The sequence below is a fragment of the Myotis yumanensis genome, unplaced genomic scaffold, assembly GCF_028538775.1.
Source record: "Myotis yumanensis isolate MYYU_CA2020_CCGP unplaced genomic scaffold, mMyoYum1.0.hap1 SCAF_2, whole genome shotgun sequence".
Taxonomy (NCBI): Eukaryota; Metazoa; Chordata; class Mammalia; order Chiroptera; family Vespertilionidae; genus Myotis; species Myotis yumanensis.
Window position 1 is genome coordinate 210910682 of NW_027223753.1, and position 24328 is coordinate 210935009.

Genomic DNA, 24328 nt, shown 5'->3' on the forward strand with positions numbered 1-24328 from the left:
AGCTCACTCAGCTCCTGGGGGACGCATGGTGTCAGAGAAGCCTGGGAGCGGGTGAGAAAGACAAGTGCTCCTTATGGGAGGAGCCTAACCGAGGCAAGCACGGTGCTAGGAAGGTTACATTCACCTTCTCTTTTTATCATCCCAACAAACCGATGAAGTAGGTGATCTTTTTATCCACAGGACAACAAAACCAACCTAACTTCGTAGCAGTGTAGTGACTTGTCCAAACTCGTATTTCATTTTTTGTAACCAATATTCATCCCTGAGTAGCCAAATCAATCTTGAGAAAAAAGAATAAAGTGGGAGGTACCAGTCCCAGCTGGTTTGGCTCAGTGGACAGAGTGTCGGCCTGCGGAATGAAGGGTCCCAGGTTCCATTCTGGTCAAGGGCACATGCCCGGGTTGAGGGCTCGATCCCCAATAGGGGGTGTGCAGGAGGCAGCCGATAAATGAGTCTCTCTTATCGTTGATGTTTCTATCTCTCTTCCCCTCCCCCTTCTTCTCTGAAATCAATACAAATATATTAAAAATAAAAAGTGGGAGGCACCACATTTTCTGATTTCAAAATATATTACAAAGCTACAGTTTATTATTACGAAAGAGTACGGTGCTAGCACAAAGACAGACATGTACAGACCAGAGCACCCAGAAATAAATCCGTGCATATACGGTCAACTCAATTTTAATAACGGTGCCAAGATGCACAATGCGGAAAGGATAGTCTCTTCAACAAAGGATGTCGGGAACACTCTATGCCTGCATGCAGAAAAATGAAGTTGGATCCTTATCTCATACCATACACAAAAGTCAACCAAAAATTTATTGAAGGCTTAAACGTAAGACATGAACTATAAAGCTCCTAGAAACAAACAAACAAACAAATATAGGGGAGCCCAGCCGGCATGGCTCGGTGGTTAAACATTCATCTATAAACCAGGAGGTCATAGTTCGATTCCTGGTCAGGGCACATGCCCGGGTTGTGGGCTCGATCCCCAGTGGGTGTCGCAGGAGGCAGCTGATCGATGAATCTCTCTCATTATTGATGTTTCTATCTCTCTCTCTTCCTCTCTCTTCTTCTCTGAAATCAATAAAAATATATTTAAAAAAAGAAAAGGAAAAAAAAACACAGGGGAAAATGACTTCCCCAAAAGCAGAGAGAAGAAAAGCAAAAATAGACTAAGGTGGGACTACATCAAACTGAAAGGCTTCTACAGAGCAAAGAAACAATCAACAGAGAACCTACAAAATGGGAGAAAATCTTTGCAAACAATATATCTGATAAGGGGTTAATTTTTTAAAAATGTAAGTAACTCCTACAATCACTAGCACCCCCTCCCCGCCCCACAAACACACAAAAACCTAGTAACCCAAGTGGAAAATGGGCTAAAGTGTTGGATAGCGATTTCTTCAAAGAAGACACGCAAATGGTCAACAGGTACGTGGAAAAGATGCTCAACATCACTAATCATCAGGAAAATGCAAATCAAAACCACAATGGGATCTCAATCTGTTAGGATGCATATTATATATATAAAAAAAACAAAAACAAAAAAACCCAAGGCAGGTGGTGGCTAGGATGTGGCGCAATTGAAACCCTTGTACAATGTTGGTGTGAATGCAAAATGGTGCAGCCACTAAGAGAAGTAGTATGGAAGCTTCTTGAGAAATTAAAAATAGAACCACCATGTGATCCAGCTCTCCCACTTATACATATCTACCCAAAAGCATTAAAATCAACATCTCAAAGAGACAGTAGCCTTCCTCTGCTCACAGCAGCACCAGTCACTCTCATCATTGATGTTTCTAGCTCTCTTTCCCTCTCCCTTCCTCTCTGAAATCAATACAAATATATTAAAAATAAAAAGTGGGCCCTGACCAGTTTGGCTCAGTGGATGGAGCATTGGGCTGTGGACTGAAAGGTCCCAGGTTCGATTCTGGTCAAGGGCATGTACCTTGGTTGCGGGCACATCCCCAGTGGGAGGTGTGCAGGAGGCAGCTGATCGATGTTTCTCTCTCATCGATGTTTCTAACTCTCTGTCCCTCTCCCTTCCTCTCTGAAAAAAAAATCAATAAAATATATATTTAAAAAAATAATAATAATAAAAATAAAAAGTGGGAGGCGCCACACTTCCTGATTTCAAAATATATTACAAAGCTACAGTTTATTATTACAAAAGAATAGAGTGCTAGCACATGGACAGACATGGACAGAATAGATCACAGGATGTGGTAATAAAGACAGATATGTACAGAATATAGCCAGGATGTGGGAATAAACGACATGTCCATGGCAGACGAGTGGGTGGAGAAAATATGGTATGTACATGCTGTCAGACTTTCAGAAAAAAAACAGAAGTGCAACCAGCGGCTCACCGAGTAGTAACTGGTAAAAGCGTGTTGTGCACACAGCAGCAAGGCAGCTTGCCACCCAGGAGCACTCGGACCCAAACATGGAGTGAGGCTCAGGGACACGTCGCCAAGCAGCGTGGAGTGAGAAAGCAGTGGCAGCTCCTTCTGCGTGGCGATTGGTTCTAATATTAGAGTATCCTTAAAGCTAAGGAAATTGGTTAGTGGTTACCTCATGTCAATTTGGGGGAACAACTTAAGTTTCGTTTATGATTTTCAGAAGCAAGAAGAGCAAGCCTGTGGGCACTGGCTTGTCTTGTAAAATAAGCTAGGTTAAGCATTGCCTGTGTGACTGATCTGCTTCTGTCTGCTCAGGGGATTTCCACGTCTGGCCCCTGTTTGCGTTTGTTTTAACAATGCAATGGGATCTGAGTCAGCCTTTAAAAAGGAGACTATTCTGTCATCTGTGACCACAAGAATGAACCTTGAGGACATTATGCTGAGGTGACAGAAGCCAGTCACAGAAGGACAAACACTGCCTGATTCCACCTATGAAAGAAATGGAAAATAGCCAAACTCACACCACCCAAGAGCGGAATGGTGTGTGCCAGGGTTGGGGGAGGGGGAACTGGGGAGCTGATAAAGGACATCACATTTCAGGGATGCAGGTGAGTGAGTGCCAGAGACTGCAGAACAACCTGGGGCCCACAGTTGACCTCACTTTCCCCAAACTCGTGAGCAGTGGTTTGCTAAGTGTAACCCCTGGACCAGCACTATCAGCCTCAACTGGAAACTTGATAGAAACACAAATTCTTGGGTGCCACCCCAGACTCCGAAACCCTGGAGCAGGACACAACCAGGAGGCTTTGTGGCTCAGGACTGAGAACCGTGGGTTCGATTATCACAGAAGCTTCTTCCCACTTAGCGAGCAGTTCCCTCTCCCTGCGGGCCCCCAACACGATCAAAAATGGTCTGTTTCTGGCATGGCTCAGTGGTTGAGCCTCAACCTATAAACCAGGAGTTTATGGTTCAATTCCAAGTCAGGGCACATGCCTGGGTTAGGGGCTTAATCCCCAATGTGGGGTGAGCAGGGGGCAGCCGATCAATGAATCTCTCTTATCATTGACTAGAGGCCCGTTGCACAAAAATTTGTGCACTCAGGGGGTCCCTCAGCTTGGCCTGTGCCCTCTCGCAGTCTGGGATCCCTCGGGGGATGTCCACCTGCTGGCTTAGGCCTGCTCCCCAGGGGATCGGGCCTAAGCTGGCAGTCAGACATCCCTCTGGCAGCCTGGGAGCCCTCGGGGAATGTCCACTTGCCGGTGGGGAGCAGACGTAAACTGCAGGACATCCTTAGCGCTGCTGAGGAGGCAGGAGAGGTTCCCGCCACCACCGCTGTGCTGGCAGCCATCAGCCTGGCTTGTGGCTGAGCAGAGCTCCCCCTGTGGGAGCGCAATGACCACCAGGGGGCAACTCCTACATTCAGCGCCTGCCTCCTGGTGGTCAGTGTGTGTCATAGTGACCAGTCATTCCCAGTCATTCTGCTGTTAGGGTCAATTTGTATATTACCCTTTTATTATATAGGATGTTTCTATCTCTCTCTCCCTCTCCCTTCCTCTCTGAAATCAATAAAAATATATTTAAAGCAACAACAACAAAAACAAACAAACAACAACAATAACAAAAATGGTCTATTTCTCTCTCCAAGGTGGGGCAGATGGGAAGAAAGAAGGAGCCGCGTGGTGTTCATGGAGTGCTGGCTCTCAGCACACCAGGACCTTAGCGTGGGTCCTATCATTTAACCCGAAAAGCAATCCTGTGGAACAGCTGTGGAGCACTCCCCGAGTGGAGGAGAAAGGACGAGCCACTGCCCAAGGGCACATAGTGAGTAGCAGACCTGGTCTGCGCCCGCATCTCTCCTTCAAGCAGGAGTGGCCCCTGGGGGAGTGGCTCACTGTGCTGCTCCCCCACCGCTCAGGACCATCAAGATCCTGCAGAGCATGAAAGGGCAAAGGGCCCAGTTCAGTGGGAAAAGCCCCAGCACCATGCGGGATAATTTATATTTAATAAAACTGTTAGTGTTGCCAAAGGAGGAAGGCACGAGGCCAAAAGAGGTGAAGAATTAGGAATTGATTAGGTCATCTGGAAAACCATATGGGCTGAGCCCCAAAATGGCACCAGCCCCCAGGGTCGGGGAGTCAGAGGTTTAAAGGACTGTGGCGGGCTTTTTCTGGGCAGAGAACCCTCTGGGTGGTCTGGATCCTGGGAAGGTCCAGAGGGGAGAGATAATGGTACTTAGCAAGTGGAATGTGGTCTAAGCGAAAGGGAATGTCCACTGTGCAGTGGCCTAAAGATCCTTTCCCGGGGGAGGAGGTATCCATTCAATTATGTGATCAGACCTAACAAAAACCCTTTCCTTTGCAGGCTCTAACGCAGTGGAGAGAGCCCTAAAGCGGGTTTTAACGTGCACCATTTACAATGGTCAACATCGGTTTCTGGAGGCTCGGAGATCTGTTTCCGGTCCTGTCCCCTCCACTATTGCTTTGACCTCATCATCCTGGTCTGTAGAAGTGGGAAGAACCTCACTTGCCATGTGCATCTCCTAAGATTTGATGGGATGCAAATGAGAAGGCGGGTGAAAACATGTTGGAAAACCCAAGTGCCCTACGCCCTGTGGAACACCAAACTACAACCTTTACTCAGCACCATCATTAGAGCCCATGAAAAAATGATTTGTTTCAATAAGCCAACGAATTTCACACTAAAAATAAAGTCAAAGAGAGGTTCCACTACACTCTATAATTTTTATATGCAATTTGGTTATCACGTTGGCCAGTCGTGGTGGGGGTGGGGGGGCGGCTCCCGTGGAGTCCAGCTCCAGGGTCTTGCAGGCACTCACCTGAAATACGGGTGCGTCTGGAAGAACATCATTTCTTTCTTGGTGGCCTCCGCCAGGCTCAGCCTGTCGGTGATCTCCTGCTGGCCCCGGCACTTGACTATCATGTAGCCCTTCTTGAGGCGGTACGTGAGGTTCTGCGCCACGTTCACCACATTTTTTTCGGCGCCCTTGTCCACCAGGTCCGGTTTGGTCAGGATCCCTGCGAGATGATAAGAAGGGCATGGAAAGGTCAGTTCTCTTCTCAAATGCACTTGACCCTTGCGGGGCTATGGGATCCTTTCTTGGCCAGGACCGACAGAGCCTTCTGCAGCCTTGATTGCCCAGTGCCAGCCAGTCACTCATTCATTTCATCATCACCCCTCAGATTTGCTCCCCCACTCACTCAGTTCACCAACTGCCTTGCGTAACTGACTTAACTAACGTTCGCTGGGTGCCTGCTGGGTGCCAGCACTGGGCAGCAGCAGCATCACAGGTGGCCGGCTCCATCACCATGTTCCTAAGAAGCTGCCCTGGCGCTTAACAGCTTCATTTCTCTTCTGTTCTATTACCAGAAGGTGTTATTTAGACTCACTACAAGGTTTGTGTGAGCACAGACCTTCAGGCGACTAACAGAGCCAAGCCTTGTCTGAATCTGCGTTTGCACCTTCCATTGGTAAAGGAGAGGGCCTTCCCCTGGGAGCGGAGATAGCAGCCGGGAATGCCCTTCCCTGGAACCAGACTCATTCATGGAAGCCTGGGTCAGTGTACTCTATTCTGAGAAAAGGGAGTAAGATCATGAAAATGGAAGCTTGCAATTAGAACCCCCCTGGCCGGGGAGACAGGGCCTTCTACTGCGCCTCAGTTTGGAACACATGCCTCCAGCTACAGAATCAGCTCATAAGCATCACTTAATGACCCCACTGTTGGGCCACAGGGAAGGGCAATCTCAGCAATTTTTAGATGCTTGAATTTTTTCACCTTTTAAGTGTGTTTATTCCTGAATGCATTATGCATACATATCAAGTTAACGAATGCTTATTAAGCACACTGCTGCAGATACTGAGGAATGAGTAAGACTGCATAGTTCCTGATTTCACAAATATCCCTCCACCTTCCAGTGGGAAAAAGCCAGATAAATTATCCTAGTAATATATAAGAAATAAACAAAAATACCTAATATTGATAAACACCATGAAGAGAATGAAAAGAAAGGCAAAGAAATGACTACAGGCTGGGTGGCTGGACAAGAGTAGGCTGGCTGGACAACGAGGGCCTCTGAGCAGGCAATGTTTGGGCTGTGACCTGAATGAGAGGAAGGAGCCGGTCCTGTGGGTAAAGAGGGAGCTGGCTGACTGAGCTGCACTGGACAGCAGTGGACGAGGTGGGGAGTGATGGGAGCCGTGGTCCCAGGGGCATGCAGAAGCCAGGTCCCAGATGGCGCTGCTGTCCAGGCAAAGCGGTCTGGGTTTGACTATGTGAGACCGAAGCATTGGAGAGTAAAAGCAGAGGAGGGCATGGCCTGCTTTACAGGCCTAAGGCCAGGGGAGGGTGGACTGTTGTGGGCAAGGTGAATGCCAGGAGACCTGAGCATATCTGCGTAGCCCAGGCAGGCGACGATGGAGGCTGGGTCTAGGTAGTGACTGTGGGGATGGAGAGGGGCGGACAGATCTGGTATTAGTTCTGGAAGCAGGGTCGCCAGGACTTCAGATGAATTAGACACAGAAGCAAGGAGAAGGAGGAATCAAGAGTGACTCTGATTTGGCTTTAGACCCGGGCGGGTGGATGTGGGGCCGTGAAGGGGTGGGGAAGCCTTGGGGAGGAGGAGAATTGGGTTGGGGGAGGGTGGTACCAAGATTAGTGCTTTGGTCACAGTACCTCGGAGACACTTAATGGACATCCAAGTGGAGACATCAAGTCTAGGGAAAGGTAAGTTACAGATATAGATTTGGGAGTCACTGGCATGTAGAACGAATTCAAAAGCATGGACGGATAAGGTCACTTCAAGAGAGTGTGTTGATAGAGGGGGAGCTCAGAACCAAGTTCTGGTTTCCGATAGTTAGAGGTCAGAGAATTGAAGCAGCAGCCAGCGAAGGTGACTAGGAATGTGACTTGCAGGTGGCCAGCGAAGGAGAGGAGAAGCCAGGGAGGAACTGTGCACGCGATAATTCATGTAACCCTCCCAACAACCCTAGCAGGTGGTGTGACTGTTAGCACCATTTACAGATGAGGAAGTGAGGCGAGGAGAGGTTAACTGCATTGCCCAGGGGCATGGAGCCGGTAAGTGGTAGAATGAGGATCCAAACCCAGGCAGTCTGTGCTCTTAACGCCGTGGAGGGGGACACTGAAGAAAGGACATTTAGGAGAACACAGTTTCCCACAAAGAGTTCTGCTTGAATTTAAATCCTGCAGATGCTGGCGCTCCATTAGCCTGGAAGTGTGTTCACTGGGGTCTGTGACGGTCTTTTCCCTGTACCCAGGGGTCCTAGACCTGCGTTGTGTTATGGCAGAACTGATGGGCCGGTCACTTCTCCTTTCTGGGCCACTGTGGGTAAAGTAAAGCGGGTCTTGACCCCATCCAGAATGGCTCATGAATGCAATGAATGATGAGAAGGAGGGTGAAGAAGCGCATTCTGGTGGCTCATCTAACCCCGACTGTGAGTGAAGATGACCAGCAGGGATGGACCCTGAGCCCATGGAGCTTGGGCTGGAACAGCGCTTGGATCTAGCGCAGGATGTGGGCGTCTCTAACAGTGGACCTAACTCCAGGGCCTTCCACATGGGCGAGGATCTCCCCTCCCTTCTCATCTCCTGGAAGACTGATTCTTCCTTCTTACCTATGGTCCTGTCTCCATCGGGGTCCACCTCGTGAGCCATGCTCAGCGCCTCTGTGGTGGCGATGTCCACATTACAGGGGACCACCACCAAGTTGATGGTCTGCTGCCTCTGGATGTACTTCTTGATGAGTGCCTTGATCTGGTGCCACAGAATCACACAAAGAAAGAGCAGGTCTCTGATTACTCAGCAGCACAGAGAGACCCCCCCATCGTTGTGAAAACCAAAGTCATGCCAGCGCATGACCCAGTTCTCACACTTCCGAGCCCTAGCTTGGCCTGTCCCCTTCCTTTGGAATGGCCACTCCACCCGCCCTTAGGGAGTTCTCTGTTGATTTTCTACTTGTTCCTCAGAGCCCATCACTGGTATAGCTTCTCTCCTGAAGACTCAATTCTTATGGCCCGATGCAACCTCTCCTACCTCTCCAGATCTCTCCTGGAAGCCTTCTGAGATTATCATCACTCTATTAGCATGTTTTTTTTTATGTGCTGTACCTTCCCCAGAAGCCCAGAGGTATTAGGGAAGTCCACCCATGGCATGGATGAATGAGCACCCCCCTGGCGGGTGAGAAGTGTGGAATTAGTCACTAACTCTGTAAGGAAAATGAGCGAATTGCACTGCTCCTGCAGAGAACAGTGATGTGGATATTGAGAAAGAAATCAACATTTCACTGCCCAAGATTTTTCCCAGAGCAGCAGAGCCTGCAGAGACCCCCTCAGGAGGTGCCTGCCACACCCCGAGTTTGGCTCTGGTTGGGTTCCCCATACTGGCAGTATCCCCCATAAAAGGGGAAAAGGGCAGGCAAGTGATCCTAGTTCCTAGGATAGAAGGGTCTCATCTTCTCCCCCTCACAAACCCTATCCCACCATACCGTGGACCCTACCCTTGCACCTGAGACCATCCTATCTCCTCAGCTTCCATGTGAGCTGGCTTAGCAAAGCTTGACAGAGCTAGTTTGGGGACAGGCCTTGCCCAAAGATCAAGTGTGACTCAAGCATCCCAGTAAGACTTTGCACTCAGGCAGCCTTAAGTGGGAAGGTCTTTAGAAAAGAAGCAACAGGCTCAGTGGCTCTTGGTTTGTACTGGTCATTGCTGTCCTTGGCTGTCATCCCTCCTGACCAGAGATCACAGACCATGTTCTGATTAGTTTACATAGCATTATTTTTAAAAATTGTTGCTAAAATTGGCAGATTTCATGTGAAAATTCGAATTTCTGGCGTCTGTTGACTGTCTCAAGACAGCCAACACTGGGCCCACATTCTTTATTTTAGGTAGGATGGGAGCTGTCCCATGCACCCCCAGTCCCACCAAGTCAATTTCTCTTGTTTCCATGACCTGCCAGGCTCTACTCAGATCCTCAGTATAAGCCCCATGCCCAGGAGGTCTTATTCCAGTATTCTCCCCAGTCACTCAGAGTGAGGGTTGGGGAGGCACACCACAGCCCTTGGGGTGACCGGCAGAGGCCTCAAAGTCTCCCCAACTTCAGCTTGGCCCATTCCCAAGTTCCAGAAAGCTCACCTGCAGTCCGATGTCCTGGGGCTGGTTTCCCACAGCCACCCTGGCGATTCCAGGAAGATCAATGAGGGTCAGGTCCGGAACCTCGGGGGAGGTGATCTCCAGATTGATGAGCTCGTGGCTGATGCCAACTCCATTCCCGGCTATGGTGTTCTGGGCTAAGGAGGCCAAGAGAAGAGAAAGCCAGAGTCCAAATTAATGACCCACCTGAGAAAAAGCAGTTGTTCTTGAAGGCGACCGTTGGTATTCAGAGTATAGGAGCTTCAGAGAGTCCCAGGTGCTTGGACACATTTCACAGAAACCTGCAGAATGATCTGAGGCCACTGAGGTGGCCGTCCATGTACTCAGGGGTAGCATGTACATACACTCTCAGAAATCCCAGAGGAAAACATCCGATTTATTCACATTGGCATTATGGATGGGTTCTGTTCTCTTTATGTTTTTAAATATTTTTCATTGGGTATTCACTGAGTGTGGTGATGGTTATGTCCACAAATCCTTCAATATCCCTCTCACCAAAAGATGGAGCCTTGAGTGGGGTCAGACAGAGGGACTTATGTCTCAAGAATAGATAAGGTGGAAGCAACAGTGTGATGAGGTCATTAAAGGCATCATGGCTTGCTCCTACTTTCTCTCGGATGGTTCACTCTGGGGAAGGCTAGCTGCCCCATCATAAGGCCACCAGGCAGCAATGGAGAGGTCCACAACAGGGCAGGACCAAGGCACCTTTGCCAGCAGCCAGCAAGAAAGTGTGGCCTCCTGTAATGGCCATGTGAGGGAGCATTCACCAGCCCCAGTCGAGTCTTCAGATATAATTCAGCCCCAGCCAACATCTGGCTGCGGCCTCACTGAAAACCCTGAGTCAAAACTATCACTGCTGTGTCCAATTCCTGACACTCACACACTGTGTGAGAGAATATCTGTTTGTGTTTTAATCTGCTAAATTTTGAAGTAATTTGTTATGTGGTAATAGAGAACTAATAGAGCTATGTATTACTTCTATAACCAGAAAAAATATATATAAATACAAATCTATACTAATAAAAGGGTAATATGCTAATTAGATGGGACGTCCTTCTGGACAAAGCCACAGTGGCGGGGGGCCAAGGCAGAGGCGGTTAGGGGTGATCAGGCCAGCAGGGGAGAGCAGTTAGGGGCGGTCAGGCCAGCAGGGAAGAGCAGTTAGGAGTGATCAGGCAGGCAGGCAGAGTGGTTAGGGGCGATCAGGCAGCAGGCAGGTGAGTGGTTAGGAGCCAGCGGTCCTGGATTGCAAGAGGGATGTACGACTGCAAGTTTAGACCCAATCCCTGGGATCAGGCCTAAACCAGCAGTCAGACATCCCCAGAGGGGTCCTGGATTGGAGAGGGTGCAGGGTGGGCTGAGGGCCCCCCCCCCCACATGAATTTTGTGCACCGGGCCTCTAGTACAAATATAAGTGTGTGTGTTCCAGGGCAATATTACAGTGTCTTCTGTCTCTTTATATCTATCTGATTCTTTAACACACACATACATATATACAAACATATACCAACATGTATAAATGCACACACTAACACCTACACACTAACACATAAACACATGACAAATACCACAATGAAATTCCACTGCTAGGTGTGTTCATGGCAGGGTAGACACGTACCCCTCCAATCCAGGACACCTAACACAAAACCTCTGCGCCTCCTTCTGTCCGTTGGAAACAAGGGCTCATCTGAAGGCCTGTGGTCAATCTGGAGCTAAGCAGACCCCCGAGAAGGGGATCCTCAATGCCAGCCACCCAGGCCCCACTGCAGGGACCGCAGAGAAGCCCCCGGGGGCAGGACCCCTTGGCTAAACAAGATCATGTAAGCAAATGCGGCACATCAATAACGTAGGTGTTGTTTATCTTTGGTCATAGACTACTTTGCAGCTACCCTATGGTGCTGTCCCTTGCGGGTAAGAGGTATTGTGGGGAGGGAAGAGGAAAAGAAGGAAGTATTCCTGGGAAGTAGAAGGGAGGAAATATGATTTCTTCTCTTATATCCTATCTGAAAATGGGTTATTTCCTATATAATCTCTATAGAACACTTAAAAGATCCCTTTTTGAGAACTATATACAACTTATTATATACTTAACACATACTCCGAACTATGCATGTATAATACACAGTGATTTACGACTATTTTACTCTGATCCCTTTAAATCATGTAGCTGGTCCTGCTCTGTCAGGGTTTCTCAAAATGTAAGTGCATGTGACCCGTCAGGGGTCTGGTTTGCACCCAGATTCTGACTCAGCAGGTCTCGGCTGTGGCCTGAGATTCTGCAGTTCCCAAAAGCCCCAAGTGGCGGCGCTGCTGCAGACCAGGAACCACACTGAGAAGCCAGGATGTAGCAAACCTGTAAGCATCTTGAAATGAGTTGAAGCCTAGGGTGGCCTAGGTGAGGGGAAGGCACGTAGAATCCCCGTGCCCAGGACACAGAGGTCACTGGTCACCAGCTCGGGGGAAGCATGAGGCCTAAGGGGATGCTGCCAGTTCCTCGCCTTCTCCTGGAGCAGCGGTTCTCAACCTGTGGGTTGCGACCCCTTTGGCGGTCGAACGACCCTTTCACAGGGGTCGCCTAAGACCATCCTGCATATCAGATATTTACATTACGATTCATAACAGTAGCAACATTACAGTTATGAAGTAGCAATGAAAATAATTTTATGGTTGGGTCACAACATGAGGAGCTGTATTTAAAGGGCCAGAAGGTTGAGAACCACTGTCCTGGCGGTACCTGTGTCCTCCACACCTCCACCTCCCTTCCCCTCTCAGAAGGTGCCTTTGCATCCTCTCTGGGACAGAATGTGAGTCCCGGGACACCATTCTCCCTCCAGCAGCCTCGCCTGGCGGTCACCGCGTCCACACTGGCAACAGGAAACTCACTGGACCAGGTGATTCTTTTGTGACCAATTCTGCCGACAACGGCTTTGGGCCTGGGGAGAAGGTCCCTTTTGATGGTAAAGGCCCCCTGGGAGTTGGGTGGTTGTGACCTCCAGGGGCACTGATGCTGTAAGTTAGGACAGAGCCGCCCCAGGGGCACTGCGGGGGTTCTCCAGGAGTGGAGATGAGGAGAGAAACGCCGGCCCCTTTCTGGGGCAGCACCGCAGTGAAGTCTGTGGGCAATCACACATTCCACCTGCGTCAGGGACAGCCCTGATCTGAGCAACAGGGGAGCAGGGGAGCCACAGCCCCAATTCATGGCCTGATCCCTTAGGGACAGAACCAGGAGCATGTGAAAAACCAGGGCTGCACCTTCAGAAACGCTTCCTGCTTTAGTTATCCTTTCACGGAGGATATAATTCAGTGGAACATCTGTACAGAAAATCACTCCTTATCTAAGTGTGCGGCTTGGTGGGTATCCCGGCTGAACACACAGGCCTGGCCAACACCCGGAGGACACACAGGCCTGACCAACACCCGGAGAACACACAGGCCTGACCAACACCCAGAGAACACACAGGCGTGACCAACACCTGGGGAACACACAGGCCTGGCCAACACCTGGTGGAGGACAGAACCTGGTAGCCCCCTGAAGCCCCTCCTGCTCCGGCCAGTCCTTAGCCCCCACCAAGAGTGACTACTATCCTGGCCACAACCTGCATCCATTCCTTTTGCCCATGTTCGAACTCCATACGCGGTTGAGCAACTGAATTTGCTGATAATACGGCATTTTTGATACAAGAACAACAGTTTCACGTGGCCCCGCCTGATTATAAATGGAATCCTAAGTGCTCCCTCCCGTCTGGCTGTTTTCACTCACATTACGTTGGTGAGTCACCCATATCGGTGCCTGTGGCTGAGGGACCCCGCGCTTGGGTCAGGCCCACCGCTGCGGGACATCTGGGCGTCCCCAGTGAGCTGCTCCACAGCAGCGCTGCCACGGACATTCTAGAACCTGGCCCTGGCGCTCGGGGCTGTCTGGCTGGGGGGTGCCCAGGGGCGAGCGTCCAGGGTGCACACCTCCAGCCTTGGTGGATATTGCCAGTCTTCACAGTGGCTGCACCAATGTACCCCACCAGCAGCAGAGGGGAGGCCAGGGGCTCTTCTGCAGATGCCTGGCCTCGAGAGCTGGCTTCCACACCCTTACCCAGGGCCTTTCCCCAGCGCGCACCTGTGCACCCACGGAGCTCAGGACAGAGTCAGCGAGCACTGCGGGGCGGGAGGGCGCCAGGCAGCCCCAGGGCTGGTGCAATTTCAAGCTAAGAAACTTGCCAATGGAGGGTCTCGAGCAGTATCTGTATTGGGGTGAGCACTAGAATTGGGGCCCAGACCTCTCCATTTTGGAAGGGATCCCTCCGGTGAACCTCTAGGTGCAGGTTCTCGGGAGCTGAGCCCAGGACGTCCTGTGAGGGCCTCCCCCTCGGATGCCGAGTTCTCCGTTTGCTAATACGAAGAGCCTCTCCTCCTGGGACTGAGGAAGTCACTGCAGAGATTCTTATTATCATCAGGGTCACCGTTTCTGCCTGGCTGACACCAGAGTGAGAGCAGGCAGGGGAGAAGCCACCGGGGGGGGGGCGGGGCTGGTGTCGTGGGCAGCAATGACTGCCAGGGCCCCTCTCAGGGTGTGGAGTGGGCTCAGGAGCCTTGGAGTCTTTTTATCGCTCTGTCGTTACCTAAAACGAATCGCGGGCTTTGGTAATCTATGGTCAAAGGCCTGGTAATGGCTGTGCCTCCAGAAATGACAGGGGGCTGGGATCTGTTGGGGAGGCTGCGTGGAGACGTGGCCACCAAGTGGCTGCTGGGGTGAGTTTAGAGCAGCGACCCAAGACAGCGGTGACCAGGACAGCTGGGGGGTAGGGTGGAGTCCTTGGGGACACTTCCCAGGGTGGGGGAGTTAACACTCCGGTGTGGGGTGAATTTCCCGCCAAAATATAAGATGGCGCGGGCAATTATTTAGGTTTCCCGCGCAAAATCAGGGATTTTTATGATACCTATTACCCCAATGGGTATGAAACGGTTCGCATACGCAGGTAGGTATCTTTGTGAACGGCAAACAAACAAATATTTGGTAATACGCAGTTACAATCGGCCCGAGTTTACACGTTTCCCGCACTCCACCGCAAATCTATATGAACCGAGTTAAGACGGCTCCCGCGGAGTACGCGCAATTCACGCGAGCCGACTTAACTCGTTTCCCCCACTCCAAGTGATAACTGAGAAGCAAAGAAAGAATAGGAAGTAGGTGGAAGGGACAGTGTGAGAGGCAGGAGCATCAGCAGGAGGTAGTGCATGGGAAGAAGAGAGGGTGCTCCCTGGGAGGAGGAGAGGGTGCTCCCTGGGAGGAGGAGAAGAGGGTGCTCCCTGGGAGGAGGAGAGGGTGCTCCCTGGGAGGAGGAGGAGAGGGTGCTCCCTGGGAGGAGGAGAGGGTGCTCCCTGGGAGGAGAGGGTGCTCCCTTGAGGAGCTTAAGAAGCCCTGAGGCCCAGGAGGAGCTGGAAGAGGTGGGACAGTGAGGGGAGCAGCCCCAGCAGCAACCGGAGCCCCCAGGCCTCACCTTTGTATATTTCCCTCTCCACCTGGGAGGGGTCCTGGAGCTGGAGCTCTGTGCTCCGGTAGCTGATCTTCCCTGTCCACAGGGACTCTCCCGCCAGCTGCTTCTTCAGCTTCAGCACCAGCGGACATCTGGTTACGATTCCTGAAAGACAGGTTCCCAACACCCCGTTTTCCTTTAAAAGGAGTGTCACAGGTGCCCTTCCCCTCACCGCTCAGGAGCTGCCCCAGGTCCCCAGAGGCCTCACCTGAAATGTCTGTCCCTGTGTAGGGCCCGATCCAGGCCCCCCACTCACCACCCGGCCCTAGAAACACCTCGGGCACTGGCCTCTGGACCGCGTGCGTCCAGGTGGCAGCTCAGGGCAGGGAGAGGTGGGAGCAGTGATCCACCCGAAGAAGATGGGTGCCCAAACCTCCCAGGATGCGGGAGAAGGCAGCGAGAGCCTGGGGGGAGCTGGACAACCCGAAGGAGGGTCCAAGCGGCGTCCAGGGCTGGTTTTCGAGGTCCCTGGTGGCAAGGCCCCCCCCCCCCCCCCCCCCCCCCACCACACCGCAGCTGAAGCCAAAGGCTGGGACTGCCCTGAGCTTACAGGCTGAGGCCAGAGTGTCTGCAGGTGGTGAGTGAGCCTGTCCCCTGTGGGAGGATCATCTCCTCGCCCAGCCTGGGGTTGCCCTGGACCACATGCCTGCAACTGGCATGCAGGCTCCCACCCTGGCACCCCTCTCCCCAGAACGCTGAGCCCAGGGCAGAGGCGTGTGTCCCAGACTCTTGCTCTCAGGCATCAGGTGCCGGCTAATGGGGACCTCAGAGGACCTCCTGACCCCCAGGCGCCTGGTGTGCAGACTACTGTTTGGGGCTGTGCCGCCCTCTGGTGTCCCCTCACCCTCCCCTGTGCGGGGGGGTGGGGGGGACAGGTCGGGCAGCCCCAGTGGGGTGCCATTGGTGCCTCCTAGCCCCTGGGTCTGCTATGGCAGTGCTGGTGGGAGCCAGGAGCCAGGGAGAGGCCAGGAGGGGCCTCCGTCTACCCACTTGGAGGAGACTGTCTCTTTCCTGCTTTCCCCCTTTGCAATTATTTTATTAAACTGCACAACAGCTTCTTTTTATCTTTTTAAAGGAAAACACATGATCCTAGTTAATAGCTTCTCTAAACATTGAGCAAATTCTTCAAGAGGACTTCGCATGTCACCCGAAACGTACAAATTTACATGATCTAAGAAGAAATGCTCTGCACTCCCTCCACCACAGGGGAGAAACAGCAGGGGCCCGGGACCTGGACTGACAGGGCCAGCGATAGCCATCGCCACGTGACAGTGGACTTGGAAACTAGGGGCAGCTTGGGTGGTCCCTGCCCGCCCCCCGCAATCCCTCCCAGGCTGTGCACTCCAGACCTAAGTCACCCAGGGCCTGCAGGCGCTGCCCTCCCGGCGGGCCTTCCCAGTGGCCTGTCTGACACCAGTGGTACCCAGAGATGCTCTGTGGCCCCTCTGCGCTTACCGCTGCCTCTGGGAAGGGCGACGCCCGACAGCGCCTCCAGCACGGAGCTCTTGCCCGAGCTCTGGTCCCCGATGACGGCGATGGCCGGCAGGGCCAGGTCCTGCTCCACGCCCAGGGCCCGCAGGGAGTCGATGAGGTCGATGCAGGGGCGCACCTTCTCCTCGTACTGGTTGTACAGGTTGTTCTCGAGCCCCTGGGAGAGGCAGAGCAGAGTTCACACCCCTGGCCTCTGAGAAGGCTCCTATGGCCAGCGCGAATTTGCTGCGGAATTTGGGCGTCTGCTCACGTTGGCTGCAGACAGGAGGCCCCTGCGAACGTTCTGTTGCTATTGAGGCTTTGCTTCTGCAGAAGCGGGGATATTTAGCTGAGGGTGGAGGGGCCTGACTGAGCAGAGAGAAGGGACCCAGAAGGGCAGGAGGGGAGCTGGGCCCTGGGCCCTGGGGGAGGGTCTGCAATCGTGACGGTAGCAGGAGGAGCTGGAGGAAAAGCTCCCGGAAGGAGGCCCCGACACGTGGAACAGCACGGAACAGAAGCCCAGATGAAGGCCGAGGAAGGTCGCCGCTGCCCCAGAGACTGGAATGTCCCTGGTGTTTGCGGGATGTGTCTGGAGAGCTGGGGACACAGCTGTGACGCAGGTGGCGGCGGTCTCCCCTACAGCCCCACCCTTCCTCCGCTGGTGGCTATAACGCGCCCTTCCAGAACATTCTCCCTCCCACTCACCTTTGTCCTCTCAGGGCCCCTGGTTTCTCCTGGCAGCTGAGGGTTCAATGTCATCAAGTTGAAGTTCTTGGTGAGGAAGCCTGGGTTCTTCTCTCCCAGTTGGGGAGAACCCATCAAGTTGGGGGGAAACCTCATTTGTCCTCCTGGGGCGATGAATGGCGGTGGCTGCTGCTGGAAGAAACTCATTCCTGCCTTTGGAGAGGGCGGGGAGGGAAGCAGGTTGTGCCTCGGCTGCTGCCCAAACTTGTGGCTTTTTGGCATTAGCTGATGGCCAGGGGAGCCGGCAGGTGCTTCTTGGCGAGCTCTGCAGAGACACAGGACGGGGTGGCCCCAAGTTGCCCAGGCTGCACCTCGCCAGCCCCAGCACAGCCCCCCACTTCCCTCTACACACAGACTCGGGGAGACCAGGACCCCAGCATAGAGAGTGGGGTCTCCATGGGCCCCAGGGCTTGGGGATGAGAGGCAGGGGGCTCCACGTTATCCTGGAGTGAATGTCCCCTGCCACTTGGAGACGCCTGTGGCTCAGGAGCAAACAGGGGACCGTTAGGTGTGGGGAGACAGGAGGCAGCATCCCCCAGGCCCCTGGAAGCCAGCGCCTGCCCTCCCGCCACTGTTGGTCACCCAGGCCTGGTCAGACCGCTGGGGAGCCCGGGAGGGGTGCTGCTGGAGGGGTGCTGCGGGAGGGGTGCTGCGGCCTGCAGTCAGGTCCAGGCAGCCCTGGTGCCTGAGGGCCACTCTGAGATGCTCCTTTTGTTTGGACAACAGCTCCTTGTGGTGGCTGCTTTTCTGCACTTTCCAAGTCAAGAAACTGAAGTGCAGGAAGGGCCTGAACTGGGTAAGTCAGTGTTACAGAAAAACCGGAGAAGAACCTTTGGGGGTCGAACGACCCTTTCACAGGGGTCGCCTAAGACCATTCTGCATATCAGATATTTACCTGACGGGGTGCTGGGATTCAGTAGCAACATTGCAGTTATGAAGTAGCAGCGAAAATAATTTTATGGTTGGGTCACAACATGCGGAACTGTATTTAAAGGGCCAGAAGGTTGAGAACCACTGGCTTAGAGAGATGGAGTTACATTTATTATTATTATTATTATTACGGGCGGCCCAGAGGAAAATGTCTCTCAAATTCTGGGCGAAATCACACAGGAAGTTTCCTGTATTTATACCATTTTACCCTCTTTGTCTCCCCAGTATGGGGTTTTTCCGGTCCCCTTTGCAAGTTCTTAAAGGGCCCTATGTGCCGGCGCTTTGAGACCTCAACCAAAGGCTTGGCCTGGTGCCAGCACTGATAACTTCGTCTGGGGAAGGTTTAATGGCCTCTCTGAAATGGGAGTAGTCTTATTTTCCTTATTATTTAAGCCAGCAAGCATTTACAGAAGCCAGAAATAGCAGCGTTAACATTTCAAACAGCAGTTTTTATATAAGACGGATGCTTCATCAGGACTCAGACCCCAGCCGGCCACTCTTGATAAGAACCCTTTCCCCAGCCCACGGAGCCAGAGCGTCCTGCCCTTGGAGCTGTCCCAGCCTCGGGCACTCGTCCGCCGGGGCTGCTGCACTAAGAGCACAGACCGGGTCCCAGCAACAAGATGTGTTCTCTCCCCGTCTGGAGGCTGGAGTCCAAGACCGAGGTGTGGCAGGGCTGGCTCCCCGTGAGGCCGAGGTAGCACCTGCTCAGCCTGTGTACTGCCTCCAGGAGGGGTCAGGCGGAGCCCCAGGGGCCGGCCATGCTTAGCGCTCCGTATGCTCCTCGAGGTCCCGGACGGGTACTCGCTCTGCTCCCTCGGTCACATCGTCCCGGGTTTTATATGAGATGCGCAGGGGAGTTCAGACAAGTCAAGCGACTGGGAGGCAGCCCCCGGTGCAGCTTACTTTGATAAGCGGAAATAGGAAAGCCATTCAGATTTCGGAACCGCCTGGCAGCGCACCAGCCACCATCTGTGGCAGGCGGATTTCAGAAATGCCGCCAGGAGGACCGCCCTGCACCTGAGCCTTTGCCTTTAGATTTTTTTTATTTTTATTTTTTTACCATTTTGTGTTTCGAGCTTCCCACCGGCTTGGCTTCACTGGCCCCCGAGGAGTCTTGGTAGGTCTGACAGGCCTGAATCCCAGCACCCCGCATGCACCCCCAGGCCTGACTGGCCTCCAGACATGCCAGGCCCGGTCGGCTGAGGACCCCCAGTTCGCTAAGCAGCGAGAACTGCCATGAATTGCAAACGTCCCCTCTCCTGACTGGGCGTCCCTGCGGAATCTACGATCTCTCAGGCAGGCCTGTGGGGACAGTTCGCCTCCTTTCCTACTAATAGGAGTTCGTTTCCCCCCGAATGGCAGAATAACAGCAACGGAACCGGGCCCGCTGAGATGTCAGCCTCCTTTCCAGGAAGAGGAAGGAAGATGTGACTGCTCGCGGGTCCAAGTCTACATCGGTCTTCTGCTTAACCATGTGCTCCTCTGTGAAGGGCAGGGAGCAGCTAACTGTCACTCTCCTGTAAAATCTGCCCGAATCGGCGGGCGCCCGCGTTTGCGGGTGGCCTGATGTGAGGAGGCCCCACCCCACCTGGAGATAGTTCCCTAAATAGCGCCCAGGACAGGATTCTATGGCGTCTCAGGAGGAAGCAGCCCACGGGCACCTTGGTCTCCCACGTCCAGCCTGCAGAGCTGGGAGGCAGTAAGTTTTCATTGTTTAAGCCACTGAGCCGTGGTACAGGGGCCCAAGACACTAATCCTCCAGGGTTTAGACCTAACCAGCTCCCCCCAGTGCCACTGTTTGCTGGGGGGACCTGGCATCCGTGTCTCTAAGTAAAAATCTGAAGGCGTTGCCCTAACCGGTTTGGCTCAGTGGATAGAGCGTTGGCCTGAGAACTGAAGGGTCCCGGGTTCGATTCCGGTCAAGGGCATGTACCTTGGTTGCAGGCACTTCCCCAGTAGGGGGTGTGCAGGAGGCAGTGATCGATGTTTCTAACTCTCTATTCCTCTCCCTTCCTCTCTGTAAAAAATCAATAAAATGTATTTTTTTTTAAAAATCTGAAGGCGTAATCATTGAACACAGAAATCAGTGCCTCATTCCTCAGTAGAGTGAGTTTTCCAGCCCATCTCTGAGGTGGCCCTGTGCCTCCAGCACCACAGCGGAGGGCGCCTGAACCCCGAGACTGAACCCGGAGACCAGGCCCTGGGGGCTTCGATCTGACACCAACACCCATGTGTGTCTCCGCCCCAAGGCACCAATGCTCTCTGCCTGGTGACAGGGCTGGATCCCATGAGACTGTTCCTGCCTGCCCATGCCCCCTCCCATCCACAGGTTGTCACCTGTGTTTCTGACCAACTGGCTCTAGATCAGAGGTGCCGAGGACCCCCTCCTTGGTTCTGAATAATTTGCTACAGCGGCTCACACAACTCAGAGAGACACGGTACTTACAGATCACCGGCTATCATAAAAGGATGTAACTCAGGAACAGCGCAGGGAAAAGCCACATGGGCCGGCGAGGGGGTGGGGGCACGGGCCTGCCACACCCTCTCCAGATTCGCTGCCCTCCCCAGACCTCCACCAGTTCACCAACCAGGAGCTCTCCGCACCTCGAACCCTGTCCTTTGGGGTTTTCACGGAGGCTTCAGCACAGAGGCATGATTGGTGCCATCATCGACCACCAGCCAGCGAGCTCCCTTCCCTGGAGGTTGGGGGTGGAGCTGAAAGTTCCGACTCTCAGGTTACAGGGCTTGTTCCCAGGCACCAGTCCCACCCAGGCGCAGCGTAAACATCACCCATTAACCCCCCCCCACCCCCCCCACCCCCGCCCCAGCTCTTAGGACAGTGATGGCGAACCTTTTGAGCTCGGCGGGTCAGCATTTTGAAAAGCCCTAACTTAACTCTGGTGCCCTGTCACATATAGAAATGTTTTGATATTTGCAACTATAGTAAAACAAAGACTTATATTTTTGATATTTATTTTATATATTTAAATGCCATTTAACAAAGAAAAATCAACCAAAAAAATGAGTTCGCGTGTCACCTCTGACACGCATGTCATAGGTTCGCCATCACTGTCTTAGGAAGTTCTGTGACAGGAACAGAGACACCGACCAAAACATAGACTGTATTCCCCCCCCCCCCCCCCCCCCCGCCAATATTTGTATCTATTGTGAAATGATCGCTAGTAAGTCTAGTTAACATCCAGCCCCGTACACAGTTACAACCTTTTCTTTTTTTCTTGTGATGAGGACTTTTAAGATCTTCTCTCTTAGCAACTCTCCAGTCCTCAGTCCAGGATTGCTCGCGGTGGGGATGACACGTACAGCACGGTCACTGCGCTCAGCCTATTTCTGTCTATTTCTTACCATAAATCACAGGATCGCAGCGCAAAGCCCCACCACAGCCCCGGAGCGTGCACTTTACCGACGCTGAGCCGAGGTGTCCCAAAAGCCACCCCTTCCTGGCCACTGCGCCTTGAGCCGGATTCTGGAAGAGGGGGCCCCCTGGGCTCCCCCAGCAGCCACTCCTTTCCAGCGCCAGCACGGGTCTTAGTGAGCGGCACAAAGGGCGGCATCAGAAACTTGCCTCTATGGCTCCTGCCTGGGACACCGGCCGGTTTACCAGGAAACCCTCCAGACGAGCCACGGCAGCCCTCCCCCGGCCGGCCTCACCTGCGAGCCTGCAAGACTTCGGGACGGAGCCTCCGCAGATCACCCCTCTCTCCTCCACCGCTCCCCTTTATTTGGTGTGTGAGTCACGCCTCTCCACGGTTTTTCATCAGCAACACTCCGAGAAACGAAACCACAGAAATGACGCTGAAGGCCACAGAAACGAAACAGAAGAACGGATGGGTTCCGGGAGGGGGGTGGGGGGCACTCTGCCTGTAAACTGAGAGGGCCCGGCCCACCCCCCACCCCCCACCCCCACCGGCCGCACGCGGGGCTCCCGGCGGGTCCATCACCTGCGTGGCCAACAGGTTTTCGGAGACTTAGAGCGGGACGTCCGGAGACACTCGCTGCGAAGATGGAAAGCCCTGCTCCGGGCTGCCCGGCTCGCCCACGTGAGGTCACCGAGCACCTGCCCTGCGGCCGGGCCGCCGCGGAACTGTGTTTGGCTCTGATTTCTTCTAGTGAATTAAAAGCCACCGGGTGCGGGCTCAGTTCTGGAGCTCGCGGGCCGGGACGCTCACTCAAATACATGCTTTGACACTTCTGAGCCGTCCTGCTGGCGTCATGCTGGACACCCCCCCCCCCCCAGACCGCTGTCCCCCCGCGGCCACCTTCTCCCGGCGGCGGGTGGTGCGGGCTCAGCGCCCACACAGGGGGAGCGCGCAGATCGGAACACAGGCTCCCGGGGTTGGACCGGGAAAGGGCGGGGCCCGGGCTGACCTGGCTGCCGGCCAGGAGCTCCAGCCCGAACCGAATCCTGATTCTGCCCAGAGCCTGCCTGGCCGTCTAGTCTCCAGTTACTTCATCTGCCAAAAGGCAGGGGGTCCCGCCCCCTCGTCCCAAACGCTTCCCTCCGTGCGGGAGTGAAGGGGACCCGGCTCTTCCTTCTATGGGAGGGGGGGGGGGGTTGTGGGGGGTGGGGAGACCAGTGCCCTCCCCTCTGTGTGGGGGTGGGGGTGGGGTAGGGGGTGGGGGCACCCGGGCCCTCTCCCACTGGAGCCCTCGGTGCAGGAGGGAGGAAGCAGGTGCCTGGGTCTGGTGTCCACTCCCAGCATTCTTCCCGAAACATTAGGAAAAGGTCACCTTGAGCACCTCTTTGCTCAGGCGTTTACTTCCTTTAGAGAAGGCATTCAGGGCTTAACCCTTTGAGTGCCAACCAGTATCCTAGGAACTATGCTAAAATTGCCAAGGCATTTTTGCTGATTTTACAGCAGTTTAGGAAAAAAAATTATGAATCGCAAGTAAATGAAGTTACATATTCAAAAACTTAAGGAAACCTTTACTACATTGACATATTTAGCAATATCATCATCACTAATGAAAGCAGACTTAGAACTGGACGCCATTTCGAAGCTTTGATAGCGCTCCCGGCACTTTTGGTGAAAAACAGGAGGAGCGCGTTCGTGTTCCCCAGTACTCTAGGGGTTAACGAAGGTTATAGCCCAGGCTCTGGGAGGCCACGGGGAGTCCTGCAGAGTCTAGTACTGTCCTGACCTCTCCCGGAGGGACCAGCGCCCCAGGGGTGGCACAGGACGCCCCAGGAAAGAGTGTCACAGCCCCCAAACCAGCTGAGGAAATGGAACGTCAAGTTGGCTGGATCTAAGGACTCATGCGTGGGCAGCAGCCGCCTCGCAGGCAGAAAGGAGCTCTCAGTGGCTGCCCAGGAGGGAGGGCTCCACAGACAGAAGCGGCGGGGGGCGGGGGGGGGGGGGGGGCGTGGGGAATCACCGCGTCTGTCTTTGGGGGACTGCAGGGGTCTGTCAGGCAGATGACCTCACCACTGCTGCCCAGGAACCCCTGCCCCGCCGCCCCAACTGCGGTTAGATTAGGTGTGAAGGCGCCATTTGGTGACCGGGCTGAGCACTGGTGACCCCTTGGGGCCTGTTGTTTGTTTTCCTAACAGAAGGCACCTTCGAAGCCGGACAGAGTGATGCCAGCGTCACAAGAACACCGGGGAGGGGGGGGGGGACCCTCCGTTCCCCACCCAACAGCCTCCCTGGGCACCTCCCTCATCCGGCGGCCTCTCCAGGAGGCACAGTCCCCTGCACACTCACACTGCACGCGGGGTCCTTGCTGAGGGAGGGAGACAAGCCCGGGGAAGGAACACCACACCACACACAGCATCAGCAAGCAGGGCGGGCCTGCCCCGTGTGTTCACAAGCCCCAGCGTCTGAGCCACAGCGCAGCCGCCTCAAACGGCCTCTCCTTCCGGTTTGCGCTCTCAGAGCACAAAGGTGACAGGCCAACGCCTGCTGGATGATGAGGGACCTGGAGTCCTGCGGGCTGGTCAGAGACCTTAGCGGTGGTGTTTGCTCCGCTGGGCACAGTAGCAGAAAGCGCATGTTGGGGCCCAAGCTCACTGACCCCTCGCTCTCTGTGCCCACCTGCTCCAGTGGGGG

At 53.8% G+C, this 24328-nt stretch overlaps 1 protein-coding gene across 6 annotated transcripts in view; it reads right to left on the minus strand.

Moving 5' to 3' along the window:
* MX2 (MX dynamin like GTPase 2) overlaps positions 1-24068 on the minus strand; it is a 35890-nt gene extending 11822 nt beyond the window's left edge. The window contains exons 1-9 of one of the 6 annotated variants that reach the window (XM_070407169.1): positions 22223-22463; positions 21933-22076; positions 20868-20959; positions 17292-17595; positions 16572-16764; positions 15081-15221; positions 9571-9725; positions 8055-8193; positions 5242-5440 (exon numbers count right to left, since the gene is read on the minus strand). In XM_070407169.1, coding sequence (XP_070263270.1) covers positions 5242-5440; positions 8055-8193; positions 9571-9725; positions 15081-15221; positions 16572-16764; positions 17292-17552 — 1088 coding nt within the window. In that variant the 5' untranslated portion in view covers positions 17553-17595; positions 20868-20959; positions 21933-22076; positions 22223-22463. The other 5 variants (XM_070407168.1, XM_070407166.1, XM_070407171.1 and 2 more) reach the window with 5 other exon arrangements.
* Positions 24069-24328: the final 260 nt, after the last annotated feature.